General features: G+C 40.5%; 1 protein-coding gene across 2 annotated transcripts in view; it reads left to right on the forward strand.

The window, feature by feature from the left end:
- Positions 1–2035: 2035 nt before the first annotated feature.
- Positions 2036–26535, forward strand: part of sik2b (salt-inducible kinase 2b) — a 72652-nt gene continuing 48152 nt past the window's right edge. For both annotated transcript variants that reach the window (XM_042487043.1, XM_042487044.1), the window contains exons 1-4: positions 2036–2564; positions 6601–6717; positions 12750–12813; positions 25512–25673. In XM_042487043.1, the coding sequence (XP_042342977.1) occupies positions 2427–2564; positions 6601–6717; positions 12750–12813; positions 25512–25673 (481 nt within the window). In that variant the 5' untranslated portion in view covers positions 2036–2426. The remainder of the gene's footprint in view (positions 2565–6600; positions 6718–12749; positions 12814–25511; positions 25674–26535) is intronic.

A 26535-nucleotide genomic window follows, 5' to 3' on the forward strand; every position in this document is an offset into this window, starting at 1 on the left:
GCTGATGACAGAACTCTGCTGACCCCTGTCAAAACCTCAAAGCCGTGGGCTTTCCCCGACTCCACCTGACTGTGTGGGAAACTCAACCCTCGCACTGACCTGACAGAACAGAGACTTTTTAGGAGTTTTGAGTATGTCATGGATTCATTCATCAGTGTTTGCTTGTATATGCCTGCCTTGTAAATTTGTAATATAATCATGAATATACGTTGCTGAACACAAATGCCTGTGTGATTTTCTGAGTGGGCTGCTGGGTCTGTGTCTTGGAAAGATGTAGCAATCCCAGTAAGGAGAGGCTGAGTGTGTTCTTGGAGAATGTTAGACAGGAAATGCCAAAAGCACATCTGGAACTCTTACATTCAGGAAGTGTATGCGTGACAGCAGAGGCCTTCAGAGTGCTGCTCTGCCTGCCTGCTTAGTAATCCACTGCTCTGTGGTGGTCTGTCACTGCATAAGCTGAAAGAGGCAACTGGTGGGTGTGAATGTGTGCTGAATCTCAAACATGACGTCATATTTGGGTGTCAAATAAAGTTTGGTTACACAATGTTGTGCTTGCGTGACTTATTATGTAATAATAATCTGCATAAATTCAGATGTATTTGTATTTGTATAAGTGAGCAGGGAGTGTTTGTGTGACATTAGATGCATGTGAGTGTAAAATGCCTGTTACTTTCAATAAATTAATCAATTAATTAATTTATTCATTGGATCGCCATTAGCCATCACTGGGGCAGCAATTACTCTTCCTGAGGTCTACACAAGTAACCATGACATGATAATATAAAACAAATGTATAATTAAAAATCTAAACTATAAAAACAACAAAAGGAAAAAATATATATCCACAACAATAGAACTGCTAATGACAATTATTACAATGATGCAAATTATCCTGACAACATCTAAATGGTAATACATTTAATACAGCTCAAAAACAAAAGCATTATTACTAAAAAGCAGTGTTGTAATATAATGAAATAAAACTTCATTACAGAACTCAAGTAATTTTTTTCTTTCAACTTTAACTTTTACTTCATCACGTTTACAAAATAAAATGTATACTTTCACGCCTTAATATTTTCCATAAGTATTTTAGATACTTGCTACAAAATAGGAAAGTAAGCGAAGAATGGAGGAGATGACGAATGAAAGATTGAAGGAATGGGATCCTTAGCTACATGAAATATGATAACATTTCTTTTGATACTCAAGTACATTAAACATCAGATAAATTAAGACTTTTACTCAAGTAACATTTCAATAGATAGATATCTTTAACTTCTTCCAAAGTCATTGTCTGGTAAGAAATCTGTGCTTTTACACAGCTATGACTTCAAGATAGGCCTACTTGATCCACCACTGCCAAAGTCAGTGATTAGTGACTAAGAAAATGAACTGAGAATACTGTGTGGCCCCGCTTCAATTTTCTATTTTCGTCAACAGATGGCGCTGTTAGGTAGCTAACTAAAGTGTCTTTGTGGCTGATAAAATGTAGCTTCACATGAGGTCCTGCATGTTACATTATATAATGTTATATATTATAATATGTGGGATTTGAAATGAAAATGGCACATTTTTGTGGATTATGTAACTACAAGCAGACATGCTGTTCAATGCATTTTTCCTTTTAGATGTGAAATCCATGCATGCTATTTGTTTAATATTTAATTTTTAATTTTTTGCCATCCATTCTTTATTGCAGAGCACATGTCTATGAGTCGGTAAAAGGTGCGAGCTGATGAATTTGAATGTATTTAACCCTTTAACCGTGCAAAATAAACTCGCAGCTCACTTACAGCTTATTAAACACCTGCAGGGCGAAACTTCAAAGTTACCTATGCGTGCAATCAGGGAGGGCAGAAGAGCAAACAGATTTCAGAATAGCAATTTTACCGGTTGACGTAAGAGGTGGGTCTGGTTGTCCTGGCAACCAATTGGCACTGGAGTGTGGAGCGGCCTTGTGGCCCCGCCCCCTGTACAAATACCCCTATGGCTTTGACGTCAATACACGTCAACCAGAGAACATGATGCCTCTTTGCAAGTCAACTCGTGTGCTCTGTAGCTGATAGAGGCACCTCGAGCTGAAATATTATAGCTCTATTGTACCGGAGAACGTGGTGTGACAGCCCCAGGGTTCAGCAAATGGCCTGCCTCGTATCGCCGCACTGACGGGAGAGTGTCGCCACATTGCTGTTCATGCTGGCAGGGCGACACTGAAATCAACTTTGTCTATTTTTAATGGACACGCTTCGAGCGGCGGCGGCGGCGGCGGCAGCAGAAGCAGCAGCAGCGGCGGCGGAGGGTGGTTTGTTTTCCTTTCGTCTTTATCTGTAGCTGCTCAAGCAAGCCCCGTGTGAGCCCCCCGTGTGTCCCCTGCTCGTCTGGCTACCTCCTACTCCTCCACAAACAGTCCCATTTAGAACAGCATGGTCATGGCTGACAGTGTCCAAAAACCGCTGATTCGGGGTCCCGTCCGAGTGGGCTTCTACGACATCGAGCGCACTTTAGGAAAGGGCAATTTTGCTGTCGTGAAGCTGGCTCGACACCGCATTACCAAGACGGAGGTGAGTGTGTCTGTGAACTAGTTAGCCTTAGAGCTAACTTATGCTACTGTTGGGCTGAGTTACATAACTTTTATGCACTAGTTGACACCCCAGATATTCAAAGCAGATACCGAAATGCTGTCCACATCGTGTACTAATAGAAACTTGGATCAGGTAACTGCCCGGCCACTTTCTTGGCAGCTCCAGTGCAAGCAACAGCTGATGTGTGTGAATACCTGCAGGTACAGGAGCAACGACTCAGTGCACGTTCACCCCCATCAGCCAACATCACTGCCAGTAAGAGGTCTGACCACCGGTGCTGCTGGGAAACTGTAAACATGCATGCTTTCTCTCCTGCAAACCAGCATCATACACCTGCACTCTCGTTTGGTAATGACCCAGACAGTGACACAGTGTACCGACTCAAGAGTCTGGCTGCTGTAAACATCGCTGTATCTGGGGCATGCAGCATGGGTCGGTGGTCCCATTATGTAATCCAAATAATGATGTGATTTAGTGGTTTCTTGTGCCAGCAGTGCCGAGAGCTTTGTGAGGAGCAGGATCTGTCAGCGAGAACTCTGTAATTGGAAAGCAAAGCGTTTTGCACGCATGCATGCATGCAGACAGAAATCCACTGACACTGCTCTGGGGGTCTTCTCTTGGTTTGGAGAGGGTTGGATAGAGCAAACACTGCACAATCTCACAATTTTGGGCGAAGCCGTATAAGCGCAGAGGGAGCAGAGCTCGGATTTGTCTGACTAATAGGTTTATGTCAGCTCTGTACAGAGAGGCCTTTCTTGACTTGTACCACTGAGTGCCATGACTTTCCATTGTAATGGCAGAGACGCAGGGAGTTAATGTAAAGAGTGCCCACTGTGTGTGTTTGAAAAATACAAAGGGAGTGATAGAAAAATGTGAAAACATAGTTGCACACTTTGATCTTTGATCCCATAGAGACTCCAACTGTTTGTCAGTGAATGTGAGCAAGCCTGCTGTACAGAAAAACACATTTACATCATCCAGACGTGGCCCCCGCTAGGTTTAATGAATAACAAGGCTGGGAAATGGCTCTTAAGGCTCTTATCGTGTTAATCTGGTTATTAAAGCCTGTGAAGTGTCACAGCGTTAGTCTAGCCAGGTAATGTGCAACCTTGTAACACTAAACAGCTATGGGAATGCAGGTTTTAAATTCAGCCAAACACTACACCAGGTGATTTCACTAAGTGGCTGCACCTCTCCCTCAGCCGGTGTGATATTTGGGTTGGATGAAAAATGCACGTTGCTGCTGGTTTGGTAGGTCAGTCAGCACTGCAGCTGCATGTATCTGCCAGGCCAATGGCCAGAGCCAGGCTGTTTGTTGAAGTGGCCAAGGTCAACTGGAGAGGCAGGCTATCAACTTTATGTGATGCCATCTGCCTTGAGAATTTGCCAGGGCAAAAGAGATGTGCGTGTAAAGAAAATCAATAGAAACAGCATGAAACAGCAGATCTGATGTGTCTGTGTGCAGATTCCTAGATAGGTTCTTGTGTGTGCATAACCTACTTTTTCTACTCATGGCTCCTGTGTGTTATACTGACCCATTCATCCCATTATGTACATACTGCAGCTTTTGGGTTCACATAGTGCTGGCTCATTCCCATGTGGTCCTGTCTGTCAGCTCAGCTGGTTGTACCTTTATCCGTCTCCGATCATGGTATTGTGCTACCTTTCTGCTCTCATTACTTAATGTATGAGCTAAATTTCCCTGTAACCATTGTCCTCGAATGACCTTGTGTCAGCGGAGTACGCAAGAAGTTTTATGTGTGTGTATATGTGTTAGTGATGTTGACAATGTAATCAGTTGGCTCAGATCTTTTCTTGCTAAGTAATCCTTGCACAAGGCCAACAATGTAAAATTACATGCCCTGGAGGTCTCGTCTTAAGTGCCATTAAAAGATTTGGATTTCTTCATGTTGCCAAACTGCATACCTGTCTGCACTGTGGGCAGGGATACGATAATGCAGAGAGTTAAGAGTTAAACATATCAAAAACGGCCATTACTGCACATCTGTAAGTGTTAACTACAAATATACTAAATAGGATTAAAGTGGGTGTCAGTGAAATGAAGATGTCAGACTTTGCTTTAAGATAAAAACCAAACATAAACATAACTTCAGATTATTTCAATGATACCGCTGCAGTGACACAGCAGGAATACCAACATGAAAACTACAGGGTCATTAAGAGGAAAACGTTTGAGCTAGCTCAACAGTTTGCTGTGACATGGTGTGACGTCAGCTGGCAGGGCACTGTGGTTGCCGGTAAAATACTCACAATCTCACATTCCTGTCAAAATACTTCAACAGGTTGTAAATCTGATGATCATCAAGATGGAGCATAAAATGACTGTCACTAGTTTCCAGAGAAATATTCTGTGTCACAGACAGTATTATTAAGTGCTGTGCAGTGTTTTGGCTTATGATAATCTTTCAAAATCAAGGATGTGATTCTTAAATCCACCTTCCTGGATCCTGTTTTATTAGCTCATCCAGCAGCTAACAGTATTATTACTGATTTCTGTAGTTTCTTAATTGATACATCTTTTGGTGGAAAAATACAATAACAGTTCCCCCCCAAAAAGTTAACACGTTCAAATTAGTTGTTTAGTCCAACCAGTGGCCCAAAAGCCAAAGATATTCAGATTACTATCATAGAGACCACAGAGAAAGAGTAGATATTACATTTGAAAAGCTAGAACCAGACACTTTTTGGCCATTTTTCTTTAAAAAAGAAAAAAAATAGGCGACTAAAAAATTATCAAAATAATTTCAGATTCATTCTCAAGGTTTCCATAGTCACTGAAAAACTTGGAAAAATTGTGGAATTTCACAATCCTGTTTTCCAAGCTTCAGGAATCAGTAAAATCCTTGACAGATTTGGAAAGTTTCCGGAATTTTGTAATGTGTAATGATGAAATGATCGTTAGGGTAATCTTCCATGGATACCTAACCCTCCCCATAATGTAAAAAAAAAGGCAAATTTATTTTCTTTAGGCTTTCTGTTGATGTAACATAGCTTTGATATGTGTAGATGAGTGACATGATGTTGGCAGTCATATACATTTTTTCATTTTCTCCCCATATTCCGTCTCTCTCTCCGTCTATGCCAGTCAGCTGGGATTATGTTTAGAGTGTGAATCTGATGTTTGACTTTGAAAAAAAAGTTCCCCATACTGTGTCCATACTGATGCTCTTCTCCACTATTACTTTTAAACAATACAGCGTTTTTGAGATGGTGCAATGTTCAATTTGTGTATTGCAGGTAGTCATGGACATTTTATTATGGGTTTTGGAAAGGTCATGGAAAAGTTTTGAGATTTTTGCCTTTGAAAATGTGTGGAAACCATTTTCTGTTGATCAGTGAACCTGAAACAACACAGACCCCTACATTTCTTTAAAAGCAGTCCCGTTTGCTGTCTGAATGCTCTGTAAGAGTTTTTTTTTAACTAAAATCTAACAGCAGTATGATTGCTGAGAGGGGAACTGGGGTCTCCTGTTGTTTACTCCTCCAGTTCGGCTTCTAGACGCTTGGAAACACTTCAGATCACACTGATGAAATGCTGTTTATGAGACAGTCTGAAGGAGAGATGTTAATATTGCCTTGTTACCCACCGGACATCATTAATCAAAGCCAAGAGTGTTGAAGTCGTGAGTGTGCAATTTACACATGTACGTGTCATCTTGGGTGTGCGTGTGTATCCAACCAGGCCTGTGTTTGCCTCCGTTGTAACTTCATGTGATATTTCATCTTCTCAAATTGTAAGAGTGTTTATAAAGGTTTCAGAACGGGCTGTATTTAAGTACGTATAAATCTTGTGTCTCAGAAGCAATTCTCTGAAAAGAACATAATGTCTCCTTTTGCGTCTCTGAGAATATTGAACTGCAGTCTGTACTGGTGTGTATGCGAGTGTGTTTCTTGTTGCCCATCAAGTCTGATGAGCTGCAACAATGATTCTATTATATGCATTTGAAAAACAGACTGATTACAGCTGTATTGGTGACGCTTGATTATTCTGCAGGTGGCCATCAAGATCATCGACAAGACCCAACTGGATGCTGTCAACCTGGAGAAGATCTACAGAGAAGTTCAGATCATGAAGATGCTGGACCACCCCCACATCATCAAGCTGTACCAGGTGAGTGTCTCGCTTCAGATGTGGATAAAATAATCATATTTTTAGCAGTTCAGCTCTCCTCTCAACAACTACATGGTTTTATCTGGGCTCTTGCACGTCTTTTGTCTTCTCTCATTGAATTGTCTCTGTAAGTTGTTGTCCCCCACATTGCAATGCCGTATAAAGATAAATAGTTTCATCAGTTTTTTTTTGTTTCCCTCTCATTTTTTTGTCTCTTGCCCAACAAGCCGTGTCAATCAAGAGATTTTCAGGAGATTTATTTCTGTCTCGGGTGCTTCGATCTAACTTTTGTATGGACCCACCCCATCACAACTCTTTGCAATCTGTCACTGTCATTGTAGCACTGATGTTGAAAGATTGTCACACTGCTGTCGATATTTATTCCAGTTTGTATACTGCACATAGAGATGCTAAGCTTCGTTTCCACCAAGCAGTCGGATTCAGTTCAGGTCAGTTTGTCATGCATTAGAATATTTTAATGTTTCCATCGTTAAACGTTGAGGAGACCACTCCAAAAGACCACTCCCTTGCATCCTGATTTTTTTGTCATCCCTCTGATGAGGTGCTTAGCACTCTGATACAAAACTAAAAGGTGGATCCAGAAATGTTGCAGTGCCTTGATTGGTCAAGAGAGAACCATCACTCTTGTTTGACAAAGACTCACAAACCCACTCTTTTTAAATATCCCATTGATTGCAACAGAGAAAACACTCCAGCCTGTTCTTTTTTGTTCTGAAATTTCTGTGAGCAACCCCTTTGTGTGGACGACCATCGAGGGTGCAGATGTTCCTCTGCATGGCTGGTAAAGAGAAAATACAGCAAAAGCTGGATGGAGCAGTGAATGACAACAGTCCTGCCTACATTTAAGTGTACTGTCTGCAGTGTGCTAAACAGATCTAGGATTTAGATACATGCTTGTAGGAGTTATGTACGTGGAGGGTACTCTACAGAAAGCGTTTGGTGAAAAACAACAAATCAATTTCCATTAGCAAATGTGCCCACCTTGACAAAAAATGTTAAAGTTGTAATGTTTATAACACAAGTCTAAATTCATGCAGACTTATTTGTAGCAAACGTGGTTTGAGCTAAGTTGGAGGTCGGAGCGACCAGTAAGAAGAGAAAGCGCTTTTAGACAGCGTAGTAACCTGTTGAAAAAAATACAGTAATAAAATCGTTTTGTTTTTTTATTTTACTAGTTGTTACGTTTCATCAATGAATTTTCCTAGTAAAATATCCTTCTAATTGTTTAATTGTTGTCTAAGGGCAAATATTTTTGACACAGTTGCTTAGTCAGTCATGTTTTCCTGGAGTGAAAAAAAATGAATTAATTTGCGCAAAATTCGTGGAACACATTGTCCAACATGAGACAGTCAAGAGCCAGCTGGAATGTATGTTTGTGCAACAGCCCAATTTAGATTTCTATCTTAAGTCTTACTATGAGTTAGATCTTAGCCAGAGACGAAGTATATCTATGTAAAACCAGCCCTTGGTCAAAGAAGGCCCCTCACAGAGCAGGGGAGATAATGTAACATGTAACATGAGTTTCAGCGGAGGCCAAGAATCAGCCGTGTGTCTGGCGAATGTGAGAACAAATCACTTTCATGGAGCAGAATTCAGTGCTGCTCCTTGTTGATCTTCTGGTTCAGGGAAGTTGAAGCACAGGACCAATCCAGGTCATTTTCTAATGCATCAGCAAACAACTGCTGCCCAGCAGAACCTTCCACCCCTGGATAGTTTAAGATATGAGAGCATAGTTAATGACTGACTTACATTCGGCGCTGTGTGCATCTGTGTGTGTGTGTGTTCTGCACTGTGTGAAGGTGCTACTGGCATTATTCAAACTAAATAGTGTTAGCAGTTGAAGATTATATAAATTAAATATTAAATTATTCTCCTGGACATCAGATCTGACCTGTACAGCAGCATCAGGCTCCATTCATGCTGTGTTTTTAAATTTAGATGTGGATCTATCTCATGTCCACAAACAAGTATTAATTCTTTTCAGTGCCTCTGACCTGGTGGGACCTTGAAAAAAAATACTTATTTGAGTATGGGGACACAGTGCCAGTGTTTATTTGGACAATGATTTAGCTAAAAAGACCCAAAGTGAAAGTGATCTGGAGTTGGTAGTTTACAGTGGCTAAATAGATTTTGTCTTGCGTACATTGAAAGATGCTCCGTTGTTATTTTTCTGCCAGTTTTCATCACTTAGAAATTTGGCATTTCGCTGCACAGCTTTTAGGCTTTGAATAGGCTGCAATAACAAAATGCACTTTGTTTAGACTAGCTCTATAGCCTCTACTGCATATTTCTGTATAATGATATATATAATGATAATTTAGTCCCACATGATTCAAGTAGGATTTTAATAAAAATAATTCTCATACACATTTGTAATAATTTCATTTTATATTTTTTTTCCCATCAGAAATTGGTATAAAACAACAATGTCTCATTCATAATGCAATTAATTGAAGATAATTAGATCAGTGAAGTCTGCAGACTCAAGGTCTGCAGTAAGTCTGCTTGAGGGCCTGTGTGGACTGGATGAATTTTGGAATTCCGGGACTTTGTGCTCATAAAGTCTGAGTCTGAAAGTGCAGTGAAGTCTAGATTTGGATTCAGCCAAAATGTCTGTGAAAAAGGCCTTGATTCCATCGTCTTTGTTTCTTCCATTTTCACAAAAGTGCAATGGCTTTCTTTCCAGAGGGTCAAATGCAAAGATGTCTATCATGGTTAAATCTTACAGTGTATCTTTAATTGTAATATGATTTAATGTGACAGAAATGTGCTTTTTAGGCACCTTTGTATTTGTGCTGTTGAAATAGAGCCCATCATCAGTGTGAGTAGTATGATGTCTGCTCTTTTCATAGAAATAAATTATATAAATGTAACTTCTGTCATGCCCCCTTGCCACCCTTTATAGTAGCTGTATGCATGTCCAGGTGTGCGACGGATGGATGGATGGTTCACACAAATTTTAATGAGGCACAAGGACGGGAAACTTGTTTCAGCGGGTTACTGTGATGTCTGTTGTCTGGTACAAAACCGCCAACAACTCAACAGTTTTGGTGATTCAGTTGTATTACATAAGCCTGTGGGGTCCTGTTAGGTTGTTTAGGGGAAGCAAATGAGTGTTCATTATCATTACACAACCATGTGGCACTGCTCCAGCTTTCGGCTGCGTTATTTTGGTGTGTATCATTATTTCCAACGGCCCATCCATCCAATCAGCTCAGGTCAATTAGCGATTTCCTTTCTAGTCCCATAAACTGGCGTTGGCCCTGTGGCTCAGAGGAAAGCCTTAGCTAATGGAGACACACAGATGACCCAACTGTGGACCCCACTCTAATTGGTCGTGTGTTCTCTATTCTATTCTCAACACCGCTGCCATAATTTCCTTCACATGTATTTTTTACATGTCACTATCCTTCTGACTCTCTCTGGTGTTCAGCTTCCCACTTTTCTTCTTATTCTAGATTCTCTACAAGCACAAAGATTTTAAAGAGTCAAAATTACCTTCAAATATACCTCATTCTCTGTCTTTCAGTACTTTTCTGATACCAATAGAAAATGAGGGCTCTTTTTTAATATAAATCTTGTTCCAGGAAATGCTTGAATAGACAGAGGATATTGGATATTGGATCATGCCCTTAATTTGATTTCCTCTACACTACAATTAATGCCCACATTGTTAAAACCATTACAATTACATTTAGACTGATAAAATATTCATTTATGGTCTTTTAGTGAAACATTAAACAGTCTAGCCTGTATACAGCATGCGATTCACCACAGCTGCCCTTCCTCAGGGGCTGATATTCAGGCTGGTTCTGTCTGCATGTCTAGATCATCTGCACATCTATTCATTGGCAGTGTCCGACCTCGTGAAGCTCTTAACAGAAAGTGCAGCTTGCATTTCTTGGTAGCTTGAATTCAGACTATCAATACACTTTTATTACCATTTATTACATGACAAAGATTTATAGGAGATATTCAAAACAAGGAGTCTGCTTTGTCTGAATCCAGAAATACAGTGTACCCACAGTATAATGAGTTATACAGTGTACTAAATGTATTATATCCGCTGTATTGAAGTGGTGTAGTTATTATTGATGGTACAGGATGTTACATAAATGGAAGTATGTAGCCAAAGGGCCTGCAGCAACTCTAAATACAGTATAAAGATCAGCTTCTGTCTAGCAGGCAAAAATAGGCGCATTGTCCCTATCAAATAAATTATATAAATAAAATAAAATAAATCCTGCTGAGCTTCATTTTGAACAAATGCGCAAGGCATTGTATTGACTTCTAGACTTCTTGACTTCTTGATATCTGGCTTTGCAAATATGGTGGTTTATGACACCTTAGCACTTTTTTTTAAATACAGCCACTGAATTCTTACAGTATGAACAACTGCCATGTGTTGAAATCTGGCTGCAGATGTGTAAAATCATCTTGTCTCATTTGTTGGTAGAACAGTTCCTGATTGAAATGATAATGACTCAAATTTCACTCTTTTATTTTGGCAAAATTTGGGTGCAGCTGCTTTGTGAAATATTTCACATTTGGGAACTTTGACTTTTTTTGTTAAAAATATACCATGCAGGATTTTCCTTAAAAAAACAATGTATTATAGACTCATACAGAAGTAATCCCTCTCAATCATCACTTATGATCCACTAGAAGTATGTGTTGGTGTGTTTTTCTGCAGATTCTGCCTACATTTTCTTATTTTCTATATTTGGCATGTTTATAGGCGTGAACCCCCACAGTGCTCAGGTGAGGTTGGGGCTTTATAAAACAGTAGTGACCAGTCTCCAGACTGTAAAGAGCAGGCAAGAGACACAAATTACAAATAAAGCAAGGCGATATTGACATTGGTAGAAGAAAATATCAAACAACACTCAGCCCTACTTTAAGATTAGTTAAAGCTGAAAATTCTCCCTAAAGCAGCTGACATATCTCTTTGCTTTTCCTCAAATGCCTCTCCACAATAGTTTATAAAACACATGAAGGAACAGCTAAAGGTAGCTGACAACAGCTTATGGAAAGATATCCACCATAAATAGAAAATTGACATCTCTGATGGTGGATATTTTATCTTGTCAAACACAGGTGTAACGAATAACATTAATAATGGCTGCATTCCACTCAGCTGTACCAGTGCCAGGCACTGCTATTGTACATGCTGGTTTACTGGCACACCTGAATAAAACAAACCATCGTTAATACTGTTAGTTACACCTGTGCTCTTCCTGCTGTGACAAGTCAAAATGTCCACTGAGAGAGAGTTTTTTTTTCCCCAGATTAGTTCTGTATTTGCTCACAATCCCACTTGTTTTGATTGATGGTATTATTCAATCAGTTGTATTCCAGCTTTGCAATACAGGGAGGACAAAGTGTGTTTATTACACAACCAGGGCCAACCAAACGGAAAAAAAAGAAGCTGGCTTTCATTTCCTAAATCCATGAATTGGTCAGTGTAACAGATGGAAAATTGATCATAAACAATGAGCGTGGGATTTCTAGTGTGAATGTCTGGCTCGCTGTGTCTGATTCATCCTCCCTCTCCATCTGATTCTCCCCTCCGCATTTAATTCTGTTCATCTCCTGAGTGTTTCTGCTTCTAAATCGGTTCTCCTCCTCCTACACAACACAGCACAGTGTGAGGGCTGAAAGGTTTTAAGTACCATTCAGATAAACTCGCAGCACCAACCGTCCACCTCCGTTCTCTTACATGGATGCCATATTTAGTTCCTGTGCCATTCATACATTTTGTTTTGCTCATGACTCTGTGGTTGCCAGACGCTGCCGTTGAACCTTTGAGAAAACTATGTGGACCGTTGCATAATATTTGACTCATTTGTATCTGTTGCTGCAGTTTTCTTTTGTAATCCTCTCTTGTTACAGGAGACTGTTAATTTATCTGATGATTTTGCTTTTGAAAAGTGGTCTTCTGTGTGTATTCACTCTCCCATTCTTTTCTCCCCTCCCTCGGCCCCTGCTCCTTCGTCCTCTCCCCCTCTCAGGTGATGGAGACGAAGAACATGCTTTACTTAGTCACGGAGTATGCCAAGAATGGGGAAATCTTCGGTGAGTGATCTTTTCAAGTACAAGATCAATCTGACCTCAGTATCTTAAAAACAGTTCCCCCACCCAGCTCATACATGTCCTCCCCTTATCAGTTGCACAAAAGAATCTGCACTTTTGCGTCAGTGGTGTTTTTGGCAAACGAGGAAGTATCAAAGTCTTATTGAGTTTGTGTTGTTCTTACACTTATCCCGGCCTCAATCTCAAAGGTCACATGAGTATGAGAGTGATCCCAATGTGGCCCTTGTCATGTGATTGCTGTGCTGAATGTGCTGACACTTGCTCTTGTCGTATAAAATGACATCACCGAAGGCTGCAGAGAGGCAGCCTCAAAGAGAACTGGACTGATTTATTGCTGTATGTGTTGCAAAATCACTTAACACTCACCGATTTACTGCTCTGATAGTGTAAAATTGCTTTCTACATGCTGGCCAACAATGTCATTCCTCCAACAACTAAAGGGCACATGGATCATATTCTGAATACTTAAGTTAAAGATAAGATATTAAGAACTGCCCTTTACTTGGACAGCTACAGCTATTAGTTTAATGTGCTTTTATTTGCCCTATACAAACAGCATTAACTGATAACAAAAGTGAAACAAGAAATTGTAGGCCCTTTGCTAAATTAAGATTTTCAAAAATAAGAAAATGTATGAATTAACAAAATAAAATACATGCAATTATAAAGTAAAGTACAAACTGTCACATAGTAAAACGGAGCAATGCGCACCTGTCAGCTGATTATAGTCGTATTATGCAAAAAAAAGGGAAGGCATATTTTGATTATTTAGACCACTTGATTTAATTGTTATCACAATTTTGAATTACAGTAAACTCCAATGTTTTGTTCACAATTTGAGCGATGACGCAACAGCTACATTACCAAGTTGTAGTTAAAGTGTTGCTCAAGCGCCCATGACGGGCTTGTCTGCTACTTGCAACAAAGCACCTGAGATGAATGCATCTAAAGATTGTCTTTGGTCAAAAAATATCCATGATTTTTTTTTATCAATTTCTGAGATCTGTGTTACTATCACCCATTGAATTCTGAGTACACTGCAATGCATAGGAAGCTAGCAAAGGGTTAGCTAATCCAGCTAATGTTCAGTGTCAGTTTGCATCATCATGTCACCTGCTTCCATTGAAAATGACCTGTACCCTGCTGCTGTGTTGCTCATAGTGTGAAAACAGTATTGATATTTACGATGACATGTAATGTCTGCATTTATCATTGATTGACCTGCCTGTTTTCCTCAAATAATAGTTTTGTCTTAAAATATTAAACTTTAATGAAAAATGCTTGACACAATTTGTTTCGTCCAACCATCACCCCAAAATCCCAATATACAGTGCAGTTCCTTTAAATGTCTTACAATATTTGACCCAATATTAGTGGCTGATACCGGTGGACACCCTGACATAGTTGGTGAACACTGCAAACACATTAGTCTTAATAGGATCCAAATAGTTAAAGATAAACAAAGCAACCATAATATATATATATATCTGAAGGTCTTTCATAATGATTTTTAAATAAATAAAAAGGACCAGATGTTGTAGTTTTGCAGAAGCAGATCACACAGGGAAAAAAATGCACCTTGCCTTATTCAAGTAGGACCCTTGTGACACATGGAAGGTAAAAAAAGGATTAGTTTTTATAGACAGTAATTTCTAGCCAGTCATTTACCAGGTTTTTAAAAGATGAAACCCAATCTGTAAGAAAGTAGGCTCAGATTTGAACTGAACTTTTACAGTAAAGATGGTTTACAAGCTGCCTCTGAGTAAAGCAAAAAATAAGGACACTTGTGCTGGAAAGGACAGACAAGTCAGAGCAAAGCAAGAATAGCACATAAAGATAAGAAATAATCTTGGTCTGCCATACCATCACATACGCTCTATCGCAGCTATGCATGCACAACATACACACACACAGTTTGTAAACAGTGTGATCTCAATCAAGGACACAGGAAATGAGCTCAAAGAAAGAGCGGGTTTATTGCACTGTTGAAAAATTATTATTATTATTATTATTATTGTTATTAATTAATTTATTTTTTATTATGAAATATCTCATGATCACTTTTTTCCACAGCAGAAAATCCCTGGTATCATTCTTGCTCTGAATATGCAGACATGAACCAAACCATACGTTCAGATATTTCAAGAATTTGTAACATAAGTCTAGACCTGTCTGAAGTGGACGACCTGCAGGTGGATCCACATAGATTATTGGCCTCACCTATTAGACAGTCTGAGAATGTTTGCACTTAGCCTACTTCCAGACACAGGAGCTGAGAGGATTACTTTAGCAATAGTCTACAGTAAACTTAATAGTTGTCTGTGTGTGTGTGTGTGTGTGTTTGTGTGTGTGTGTGTGTGTGTGTGTGTGTGTGTGTTTCTGTGTGGGTGTCCGTGTGTGTCTTTGTAACTCTGATGCCAGTGTTCCACTTGTGATGTTGACTCAGCAGCAGCAGCTCCTGCTCCTGTGACCCAGAGAGAGCTGTGAGGCAGACACAAGAAAAAAATGAATGAGGAAAGAGTGTGGTTAAAAATAACAAGGAAATATAGACGTGCACAGAGATAAAACGGAAAGACTTGTCTATATCTGCACATACGTTACAGCCACTGCAGCTAGTTGGACTGCGCAGCAGCTTTTTGCCATCTGCTCACTGTACAGAGTACACTTTTAAAGGAATAGTTCGTCCTTTTGGGGTAAATTCATATTTACGTTCATGCAGAGAATTAGATGAGAAAAGTGATACCGCTTTTTGTCAAAATATAAAGCTACCTCCAGCAAAAGGTAACATACTTAACGTTAAGACTAGAAATGAAGGGAAGCCGTTTGCATGACTTTGTCCAGAGGAAAAAATAAAATCTGCTGTTGTTTTACACTTACATTGGTTAACAAGATATATATTATAAAGTAGGTAAGGGAATTATAAGTAACCTTCATATTTAAGTGCTCACATAAAATTATTGTATTATAGAGTAATACAGTACTCGCAAAAACTAAAAAATCTTAGGTAATAATAGGAATATAAATATGCCAACAATGTAAAATCAAATACAGTTTGAAATTCATTTCTATTAAACCATAGATTCAAAGTTAACATAAGAAAAATCTTCAAACTTCCTGTCACTGCCATTAACCAGGGTTCAGTTTTAGTATTTTTTTTTTCACTTGAAATTGCGTCAGAAATGTAACTGTCGAAAGTCAGTATTTACTTGCCCTAACATGAGTTGCTTTATTTTTTGGTCACACTAAAATTTAACTGTCATGAAAAACGACCCTGTTTACCCACCTTGCCCTCAAAATTGCAGACAACTGCACAATGCATTGTTGGAGTTTTCGTCCTCTAATGCTATCCAACTAAGCTGCTGTTTCCAGGATAATATAAATGTTCACTTGTGCTTCAGCTCATAAACCTTGTCTTTACGCACCACCATTTTCTTGGAAGTGCTACATCAGTACTGTACATGTGGAGCTCTTAACAGAGACAAGAAGGAAGCAAGATGGATCACTCCTTAGCTGCTGCCATCATCAACCCTGGAAAAAAATATGTGTTTAATTTTCTTTTACCACCTGATTGGGCAAGTAAGTTGCTAGATTTATTAAGCCAACATGGCATTTTTCTTGCCGTGGGAAATCGGGCGATCTTTATTGTTGAGCCCTGTATTAATATAATACAGGTCTCAAAGCCACTATAATCCCGGTCAGTTCAACGTCTGCCCGGTTAGCACGACCAAACACAGCAGCGATGGCCAATACTCAGCACCGGGTTTTTAAACGCTCCCAATAAACTCACATCAACACCAAAAGGCTTTGACTTTATCCCATTAATAGCCTGTGTGATGCTAACGGTTTGCTCTCTTACTGTGTATGAGCAGGTGGACTCTCACCAACTGTGACAGCTCACACTGTGGCAGCAGTAGTCTCATGATAAACAGAGAGAGAGCGACAGCGGGGCAATGTGGCGCTGAGCAAAGAAATACGCTGAATGCAGCTTTACAGTAGTGGCAGTAGCTCAGTCTGTGAGGATGCGGATTGGAAACAGGAGGGCCTTCAGTTCAACTCCCTGTACAGACCATGTATGTAGTGCTGGCTGACAACTGGAAACGTGCCAGTTTGCCCCATTCTGAGTTGCCTTTTAGCAAGGCACTAAACCCCCAAACTTCTCCAGAGGTTCTGTATTATGGCTGTAATTATATATATATATGTTGTGTGTAATAAGAGGGATATCCAAAGTCCCATATTAACTGTTAACTGCCATTGTGTAGATTCGGTAAATTGACAAATAAATTACAAAGAAATAAGATTTTACTTTTTTCAAATAGAAAAAAAAAATACTTAAAACACATTACTTAGTGGCCTTTAGAGTTGCTGCGAGGCAGATTTTTAAAAAACTATTAAACAGATCTAGGCTAGCTTTTTCCCCCTGTTTCCAATGTCAGTGCTAAGCGTAGTGTCTCGTGGCTGCAGCTTTTTAGTTACAGACAGTCATGAGAGCTTTACAAGTCTTCCCATTTAACTCTTGGCAAGGAAGTGACTGAGTTTTCCCTGAAATGTCACATTATTACTTTAAATAACCAATCATGATGTCATCCTCATTTTCCATAATCCATAGATATTCTCATGGATCATCTTTCAGTATTACACAACCATTGTGTCCTGATTCCTGAGACCCCTCTGCCCTGATTGCACAATGTAATGTAGTTATGTAAGACATTTATATGTCATCATCAGCTGCTGCTGCAGCAGAAGCAGCTTTGACTCAGCCAGGCAGACAGTGACTGGTAGCTGCTGCAATAAACTTGTATTACAGCATTCAATCTCACAAAATTGAACAGTCATTTCTGATTTCCAAATACACTTCCTGGAGATGGATCAAGTCCCTCAGTCATGATGTACTCAGACAAATGGATAAGCTGCCAAGCCAGATCTCCGGCCTCTTCCTCCACTGTCGCCCTCCATAGAGTTGCCTCTGCTTTTCTGACATGATGAATTTCTCAGGTCTGCTCCTGGCTATAGGTTAGCAAGGAGCGGAAGATGTGAAGCTGCTGTTGATGCTCAGCAGCCCACCCTGTTACAGCGAATCAGTGAGACAATGGATGAGCCTCCGATTGTCTCTTCAGACCAAACAGTCAATGGTGTAATGAAGGAGCAGGAGGGGTGGTGTACATGCGTGTGTGTGTGTGTGTGCGTCTGGAGCCATAAAGACAAAGAAGCAGAGCTGGGTTTGGCACAAGGAGACAGAGAGTGATGGGTTACTTGTGAAGGGGTGGGTGGGCACGGTAATGGGCACAGCTGAGGCATCCATGCCAGCTTGTTGATGTGCCTTTGTGTCTGTCTGTCAGTCAGCCTGTCGCTCCACAGTCTGCCTCAGCACCGCAGTATGGATCAAACCTGGAAATTGGGTCAACCACAAATAAAGCGGAGTTGCAGCAGAGGCAGGAGGGGAGAGGAGGCAGAAGAGAATAGAGGCGAGAGCAGGGGACATCCATTTGAATTTGGAAGGTGGTGGGGAAATGTAGGGCATGCATATTTAAGAAAGCACTGCTGGAGAGAGGGGAGTATTATAGCTGGCATGAGTAAAATCACTCATGCAGATCTTTTTTCTGACTGATGGAAAGGGAATGAGACAGAGAGGAGACTGTTGACTTCAAAGAAATACTCCGGCTATTTTTTGAGACACTCTTATTTACTTAGGCTGTCAATTTCTATTTCGCCATAAACCATCCTTCATATTAACTGGGGTAGTTTTCTGCAGATGTGTCCACTGCTAGGGTGTGGTTGCTTTGACTTTGATGACTAGTAAATATGCATCCATGACTAACTAGATTCCAGTAGATTATTTTATTTTTGGTGATGCTTTGATGTTTACAAAAAGTGTTTCCAGTTGAGTGACATTCAGCAACTTACAGCTCTCAAGGATCCACCTGCTGAATAAAATATTGCAATGAGGAAAATATGTGCCAGAATAAACCTAACATGTTTTTCTACATCTGAGCTAAGATAATTTGTTGTTCTTTAGTGATTGTAGACATTCAGAAATAGTGCAGGGTTTTAGTAATAAATCTCAGAACATATTTAAATAAAGTGGTGTTTTTCTAGATGTTTGCACCTGCACATAACATCAGTCTCATAGTATAATAGTAAATAGAACTGCATAGAAATGATAGAGCTATAGCCATCCTCAGATTTCATCATAACATGCCATTTAATTAGTTATTAATGTTTCTTAACAACCTCCGTCATTACTTTACTGGCACCTTCTGTGTTCACCACATATTGTATGAAGCTGACAACCGAAAAAAATGAATCACTGGCATTTATCATCCAGTTTTTTAAACTTAACAAGGTAAATGTCATCTACATGATCTTGTGTCTTGTCAAACATTTGGTCTAGATTTAATACTAAAGTAATAATACTTTGAGGGAGGGAATGTAGGGTCCGACCATCACTCAGCTTACTATTGTACCATCAAACTCATTAATTAGAAGATTATAGCATAGCTTGATTATCTTATTTTTGACCAAGTATGCTCAGGCACCTGTAGAGAATCAGAAGTTGAAGACTTATATTCAACAAAACTGCAAGATGTTTTAATTGTGCTATGGTTGAATATATTTTACTGGTCATTTCTATGTCTGTCTTTCTCAAAAACCCTAAGCATAAAGCAAAATGCAACGTAATAACCCTTTACATGCACAATTATTCCCAATTATTCACTTGAAAATCACTTGAAATCTCAATTTGGGAGATGTGGCCCACTCCTGGTTTGCATGCTGTGAAGCCCCTAACACTTTGACTGAGGAGCGTCAAGACCACATGACTGCAAATGGACTACTACACAAGCAAGCCTGCCAGCAAAGGCCCCAGTGCGCCAGGTTGGTTAAACCACATGCATATATTGGGATGCCTAGCTTACAGTGACACAGATGTCACTCACAAAAATGCTACCTCATGCCCCATCTCAGCGCCGACAAAGTAGTAGTAAATACCCCCAGTGGAATCAACCCGTAGGCCCCCCAGAGGCTGCAAGAAGCGACTTTCATAAGCAAAAGTGATAGCCTTTACTCTCCAGTGTGACAGATGCTCATGAAATTGAGGCTTTCCTCTGTGAGAAGTGGCCCAAGATACAAAGAGTTGAGTGTCCTCTCAAAATCCCTGAGTACTGTCCAAATAGATGAGACGGTGAATAAGCCACCTACTGCTCTCTTTGGCAAGTGGCGAGGATGAAAGGCTAGCAGTTCGAGTGCGGAATATCTATAAGAAGACTCACAAATCTGCTGGTCAGGTGGAGCATCACTTTCCCATAGTTAGGGGAAATTGCAAGTGGGATGCATGCACAAACAAAGCATATAATTCACTTATCCACACTGATGTCAACGCCAGGAACAGGATAGTTTTAAGAGAAAGCACCCTTAAGTCTGCACACTTCAAGGACTCAAAAGACAACCTTAGAGTGCCTTCAAAACAATGGGCAAGTGCCCTGCCCACATGGCAGGCTGAAACTCCAGCCAAATGATGTGGAATTTAGGACACCCATACCCTTATCCAGCAAATCCTGTTTAAAGCAGCGTTTAAATCAAAGTTCAGTGACAGAACTCTAAAAGTAAATATGTCTCACACCTTACACGGCTGCTCAAACAGGCACCACTTGTTATTTTGTAATGTGGGCCAGTTGATAACCAACCTGCCAGTTGATAGCCAACCTGTCTGCTGTGCACTTGCATACCTGACCTCAAGAGGCACAGAGGAGGGCTGAGCCTCCCTGCTGATGGAGCTGCTCAGCTTTTCCTTGGGCATTTACCATAGTGCTTGCAGGACTCACATCTACAAGTGATGGCTGGGTATGCTGTACTCACATACATCCACTGCAGATTGTATGGGGTTCCTTCCCCAAGATGGTAAAACCAAAAACAACTTGGCAAGGAAGTGACACAACATCCTTAACCTTACCTGCTACATGGTAAATGGACTGCATGTGCATAGCGCTTTTCTAATCTTCTGACCGCTCAAAGCGCTTTTACACTACATGCCTCATTCACCCATTCACACACACATTCACACATTGGTGGCCAAAGCTACTGTACAAGGTGCTACTCAGTAACCATTCACACGCACTCACACTCCAATGATGCAGCATCGGGAGCAATTTGGATTGTTTTTTCCTCTTAGCCATAACTCCTCTTCATCTTGTTTCAAGTTTCAAGCAGTGCAGACACATGAGTTTGGCGTTATTGTTTTGCAGCTGTCAGAAAAATGTGTCGCCGTGGCAGTAATAAAAAGAATTGATAAAATCAGAAGCATGGGATTCCGATGGATCAGACAATTTGCAACCATCTCTTAACTGTAACTGGTTCTGGGTAGCCGTCACTTGGGAATCAAGTGATCTTCACAGGGAATAAAGCGAGAATTCAGTGTTTGGGGCCGCAGGCTATTGTAATTTTACTTATCCCTGCCCTGACTTGAGGCTGGGCAAAATAACTCATGAGATGAACAGAAAGGGTATTATAATTATTTTATTTTAATTTTAATACCTCTTGAATGAATACTTATCCCATGGTAGAGAAATTGACTGTCATAACCAGTAGCTGCAGCTGGTCTTTGGCAGGTTATGACTTGGGTGAAAGAGCAGTGTTCAGCTCCAGCTGGCTCCAGCAAAGTTTAACCCCTGAGGGTGTCGGTATTAAATCAGCCCCAACATCTATCAGCACGCACATAGACGTGACTTTAATGTGGTTGCCGCATTTAAGTGGTTTGGGAATCAGTTACTGATATGGAAACAGAGTGTGTGTTTGCCCCCTCTCCTCTACACACACACACACTCACACACGCATGCACACACACTAACACACACACTCTCCCCATGCCTGCCCCACAGTGATGTCTGAAGTCCAGCCAGAGGTCTAGCCAACAAGCCAGTTTGTACCCATGATGTTTGTCCCCTCCAAACCTGAGCAGCTGTTAAGAGACTTCGGTCCTCGCCCAGCTCTCAGCAGAAGTGGAACACAGTGGTTGTTGAGCTGTTCCCTAATACCCCTATGATTCATACTTGTTCTGCTCGCTTTCCCAGAATGACGCTCTGCATGCCTCACTGTGCTGAGGTCCTTGCCCTCGCCAACATTGTATCAGTGGATTACTCATCCCTCCACTGGGGCAACATACTGCATTGTGTGCAGTTTGGACCTTTTGTATGTGTGTGTGTGTGTGTGTGTGTGTGTGTGTGTGTGTGTGTGTGTGTGTGTGTGTGTGTGTGTGTGTGTGTGTGTGTGTGTGTGTGTGTGTGCACATGTAATTGTTTGTGTGGATGTGCCATGCTGATTGCTCAGACAGTAATGGCTTGTTTTTCAAGTGCAACTGTAGAACAAGCTGTGTTTACACAGTGCTGCTCTTCATACAGTCAAGATTAGCTGTCATGTTTAGCACTTGGCTTTGCTGAACATTTTATTGTTTACAAGGCTCCAAGGTTCATTTTACTGTCATTCAGTGTATAAAGCATTAAGTCAGTCAAGCAGCATTATTTTAGAGCTGAAGCCATTGTGTGGTTATAAAGATAAACTACATGACATTTCCCCAAAAGTTAAGCCAAAACGTCTTGATAATCCCCTGGTGGCTTGGCACAGTATAGGTCATAAACCCCGTCCCCTCAATGTTAGCGGATAACACATGGGCCAAACTAAAAAAATAAAAATCAATAATTTTTCCCCAGAGTAGTCTGTAATTTTAGGAAGTTCTTATTATGCTGGTTGGTGTTTAGGTGTTTGTTTTTCTGTTTAGTTTTGTTTTAATCAGGTATTTGTTGATTTAAAAAGAGGATGTGATGTCATGATTGACAGCTGTAATTGATGTGTTTAAGTTGGGCAGGTGTAACAGTGGGACATCAGTAAAGTAGCACCACCTTCTGCACAGACTCTGGTTTCATTTGACATCATCAGTGTATAATGGCAGCGGCCATATACGGGATATTTTTGACTTCATACAAGTGGAAGGAGGTGAAGATGTGTCATCCATCTGTATATACAGTCTATGGCTGAAACCTCCTTTAATCTAGAAGTCAATTGCCTGAAAATTAATCTGCAACAGTTTTGATAATTAATGAATGTATGGAGCTTTTACGGCAAAATCCCATACATTTAGTAGTTATTGCTACCCAGTGGGTAAACTGAATATCTTTGGGTGTCTCCAACTTTTTATTTGCCAAACAATTAATCGTGAATAGAATAAGCAGATAAATGTCTAATCAAAATAATTGTTTTTTTGCAGCTCTAGATTGTTTTCACACACCCATAACTCAATGAATATTGTCCTAAGGAGGCAAAGCTATTGCAGAGAATAAGAGAATAACTGTATATGTAATAGGGCTGGGTATCTGTACACAATACCTTTGAGGTATCGGCCAAAATAAACCTGTACCAAGTAGTCTCAAAACTTTAGTCAAACAGAACCTGCATTCGATATTTTTTGTACCCAGATATAGAGAAAGAAAAGCTCCTTTTATGTTTCATAGCCAGTTGCTGCAAACGTTCTTCAGTTTCATTCAACATGTCATTACTGATGTAACAGAAGGTGGTTTGGTAAAGTCGGGTGCTGTGTCTTTGACAAAACTGGGAATTCAGTTTATGCAGATGTGCTTCCATTCATAAGATGGGAATCGAATGAAGTACTCTGCTGGTATCAATATCACTTAAAAATGGGTACTGGTCTCATAATTTACTAAATGAATCCAGTCTTTATATACAATTGTGTTAATATTTTGCCCAGATGTGTTGAACAACGTGGTCAGGCTAGTTTGTAGGACTTGTTGCTGTTTGACCGTCCCACAAGGCTGAAGCACACTGACACCTTAAGAGACAGAGGACCAAGAAAGGGACTGGATTGATCCCAGAACGGTTATTACTTTAGAGTCCAGCTCTCTTCTTCACAGGTGCATACTTGGACCTCCTCGACACATTCCCCTCCCCGGTGTGTTTTTTGATTAGCAGAGTTGCATGAAAGCTGCCCCGGTCACTGAGTGGCCTCCTCTATGGAATTTGCCAGCCGCTATCTAATCAGGTTTTCCCACTTTGTCAGATGTTAGCTATTTCTCAACCATGCTGTTGACGACAGAATGGCATCATTTCCCTGAAGCTTAATTACGCAGATTATGGCCTTTGGTCATTTTTATTGTACAGTCTTTGTCCCAACTTACAAATGACCCTTTGGTCAACTCCAAGTTAAGACAATGCAGAGTTATCACAGTGAGGTGTTTACAACGTGATGCATGTCACTGGCCTATATCTCATGTTTAGTTGATGGCACAATATTTTTTTCTGTTAATGGGTTGTGAAGTTGGCTAAGTGTAACTTTTCTGTGCATCTTGACAGCGGCCTAGTTTTGAAATTATGTCTGTGATGTTATCTTTACATAAATGTGTGCTCACACCAGGGAAATCAAAGGAATATTACTTCTGTAAAAAAAAAAAAAGGAAAAGATATAAGGTATTTCCAACAAATGCAAAGAGGAGGCAAAAAGTTTTTTCAATATCTTAAGCAAACGAAGCTGTAGCACCCTGTCTGCTTTGTGATTACAAAAATGCTCTTTTATGAGTTTGACCTTGTGCGTCTTCAAATAACTGCATTCCTTACATTTTGCGCACTCTGTTTACTCGTATATGAAGTTTAGTTGGCTGGGTTTTGTTGTGGTTGTTGTGCATTGTCGTCAGGTTTGGTCGGTGGTCTGTATCCATGCCAGCTGGAAGGAAAGCCAACACAGAGTGTCCTATCTTGTTTGCCACAGAGTGTGAATTGAAGAGCTAGCGAGCTATCTGGACAGAGAGGTGTGAAGAGGAGCCCTGCCGACAGCAACAAACACCACACTTTCCAAAGTTCACAGGGCTACAAAAAATCATGCGTCCTGTAGAATAGTCTGTCAGTCGACTTTGTGAAAATAAGCAAACGCTGAGTTTGAAAGGTTAGAAAAACAATGAGGGTGGTGTGGGAGCAGACAATGAGAAAAAGGTCAGTGATCTGGATGCTTGGAGAAAGAAGACAGTAAAATTTATGACTTTGGTCCCCCAGAGACTTTGGTTTCATGTGTCTTTCTAAACAACCACAAACTCAGTCTGTCTTTACGCTCCATGCACAGCTTGTGTTCAGCTGATAAACAGATAAATCAGATGTTTTTGTTTCTCATTGGGAAGGGACCCAGTTTATTATTTACACTGACATTTTGATTTCTCCCACTGATTGTCAAGTTTGTTTGTATGTCTGCAATCATACACTGACTACCTCCCACTGACCCCCCAACTCACATCAGTTCTCAGAGATCTAACCCTTCCCTGTCCTCCTCTGGCTATGACAACACAGTTTCCCCACTGTCAATTTACTCACACATGCACAGAGTTAGATCAGGGGTTCCTGAAGAAAAATTACATCGTACATCTTGCACTTCATCACTTTACAAAGCATGTTGTAATGTAGAGCAGCTGTAAACTGCCATTGGCACCAGGCCTGCAACTCATCAAAAGTAAATTATCCTTTCAATGCAACCACCAACACTTAGTGGAATGAAATACCTTCAATTCAACTCTACAAAATGAGACCTCATACTGTGTTTGAAAAGCCCTCAGAGTCAGGCTATGTAAGTTAATGTAAAATGGTACCTGCATATACTTGTAACATGACACATCTTCTCTCTCTCTTTCTGGAAACAGACTACCTGGCAAAGCATGGCCGTCTCAGTGAGCTGGAGGCCAGAAGGAAGTTCTGGCAGATCCTGTCAGCGGTGGAGTATTGTCACAACCGCAACATCGTCCACAGGGACCTGAAGGCTGAGAATCTGCTGCTCGATGGCCACATGAACATCAAGATTGCAGGTAACGAAACAACTAGAGCTGCCCCTTTAAAGTCGGAGGCTCAAATCATCAGTCAGAGACCCTCAGTCAACTGAGATTGAAGTCAAGCAGTCTGTTTTTCTGTTTAGTGTACTTATGTTATATTGGTCCCCAGATTTTGCTGTGGAGTAAATACTCTCGACTTTCACGCTACACTTTGCAGCTGCAGACATGCAGGCAGCAGTATGAAGGGAGAGACTGCACCGTCAGGTGAAAAAGTGGTGAATTGACAGCTCACAGCAAGTTAATACAATAAAGTTTTCGGCTTCTGTTTGATATCTAGTGTTAGCAAAAAAAATGTTTTTCGACATTTACAACCCAACGTTAGCTCCATTAGCTTGTCTGCTATATGACGTGAATGCTGCAGTCACACTAAATGGCCCACGGAGCCTGCTCAGACTTTGAAACTTTGTATAGAAAACCAAACAAATCATTGAATATTTGTATTGAACAGCAAAATCGGATTCAACTGGCATAATTCTGAGTCAGGAACAGCACCCATAGTGCAGGAGAACTCATTCATGGATGAGAAATATAAGATATTAGCATGGAATGATATTTTTGATACACTGCCTACTATGATCTCAGTTCTGGCGTAGTTCAGAAATGTCTTAACTACCTGCCCAGGCCATTTGCATAATGTTAAGAAGTGGTCGAAGGTTGCACGCGAGACAACTGTTGCTGAAAGATGCTAGGATAGACATCGTAAAATCTTAGAGATAAACCAAAGGCTTGTGCCACCTTTTTCAAACTTATGAACAGTGGAGATCAAACATTCCTCCCTAGTGACCCCTAGCTTTAATTTTAAGGAGGTAACATTGGTAGAGATTTGAGACTAAGCTGG

The sequence above is a fragment of the Plectropomus leopardus genome, chromosome 5, assembly GCF_008729295.1.
Source record: "Plectropomus leopardus isolate mb chromosome 5, YSFRI_Pleo_2.0, whole genome shotgun sequence".
In the NCBI taxonomy this organism is placed as follows: domain Eukaryota; kingdom Metazoa; phylum Chordata; class Actinopteri; order Perciformes; family Serranidae; genus Plectropomus; species Plectropomus leopardus.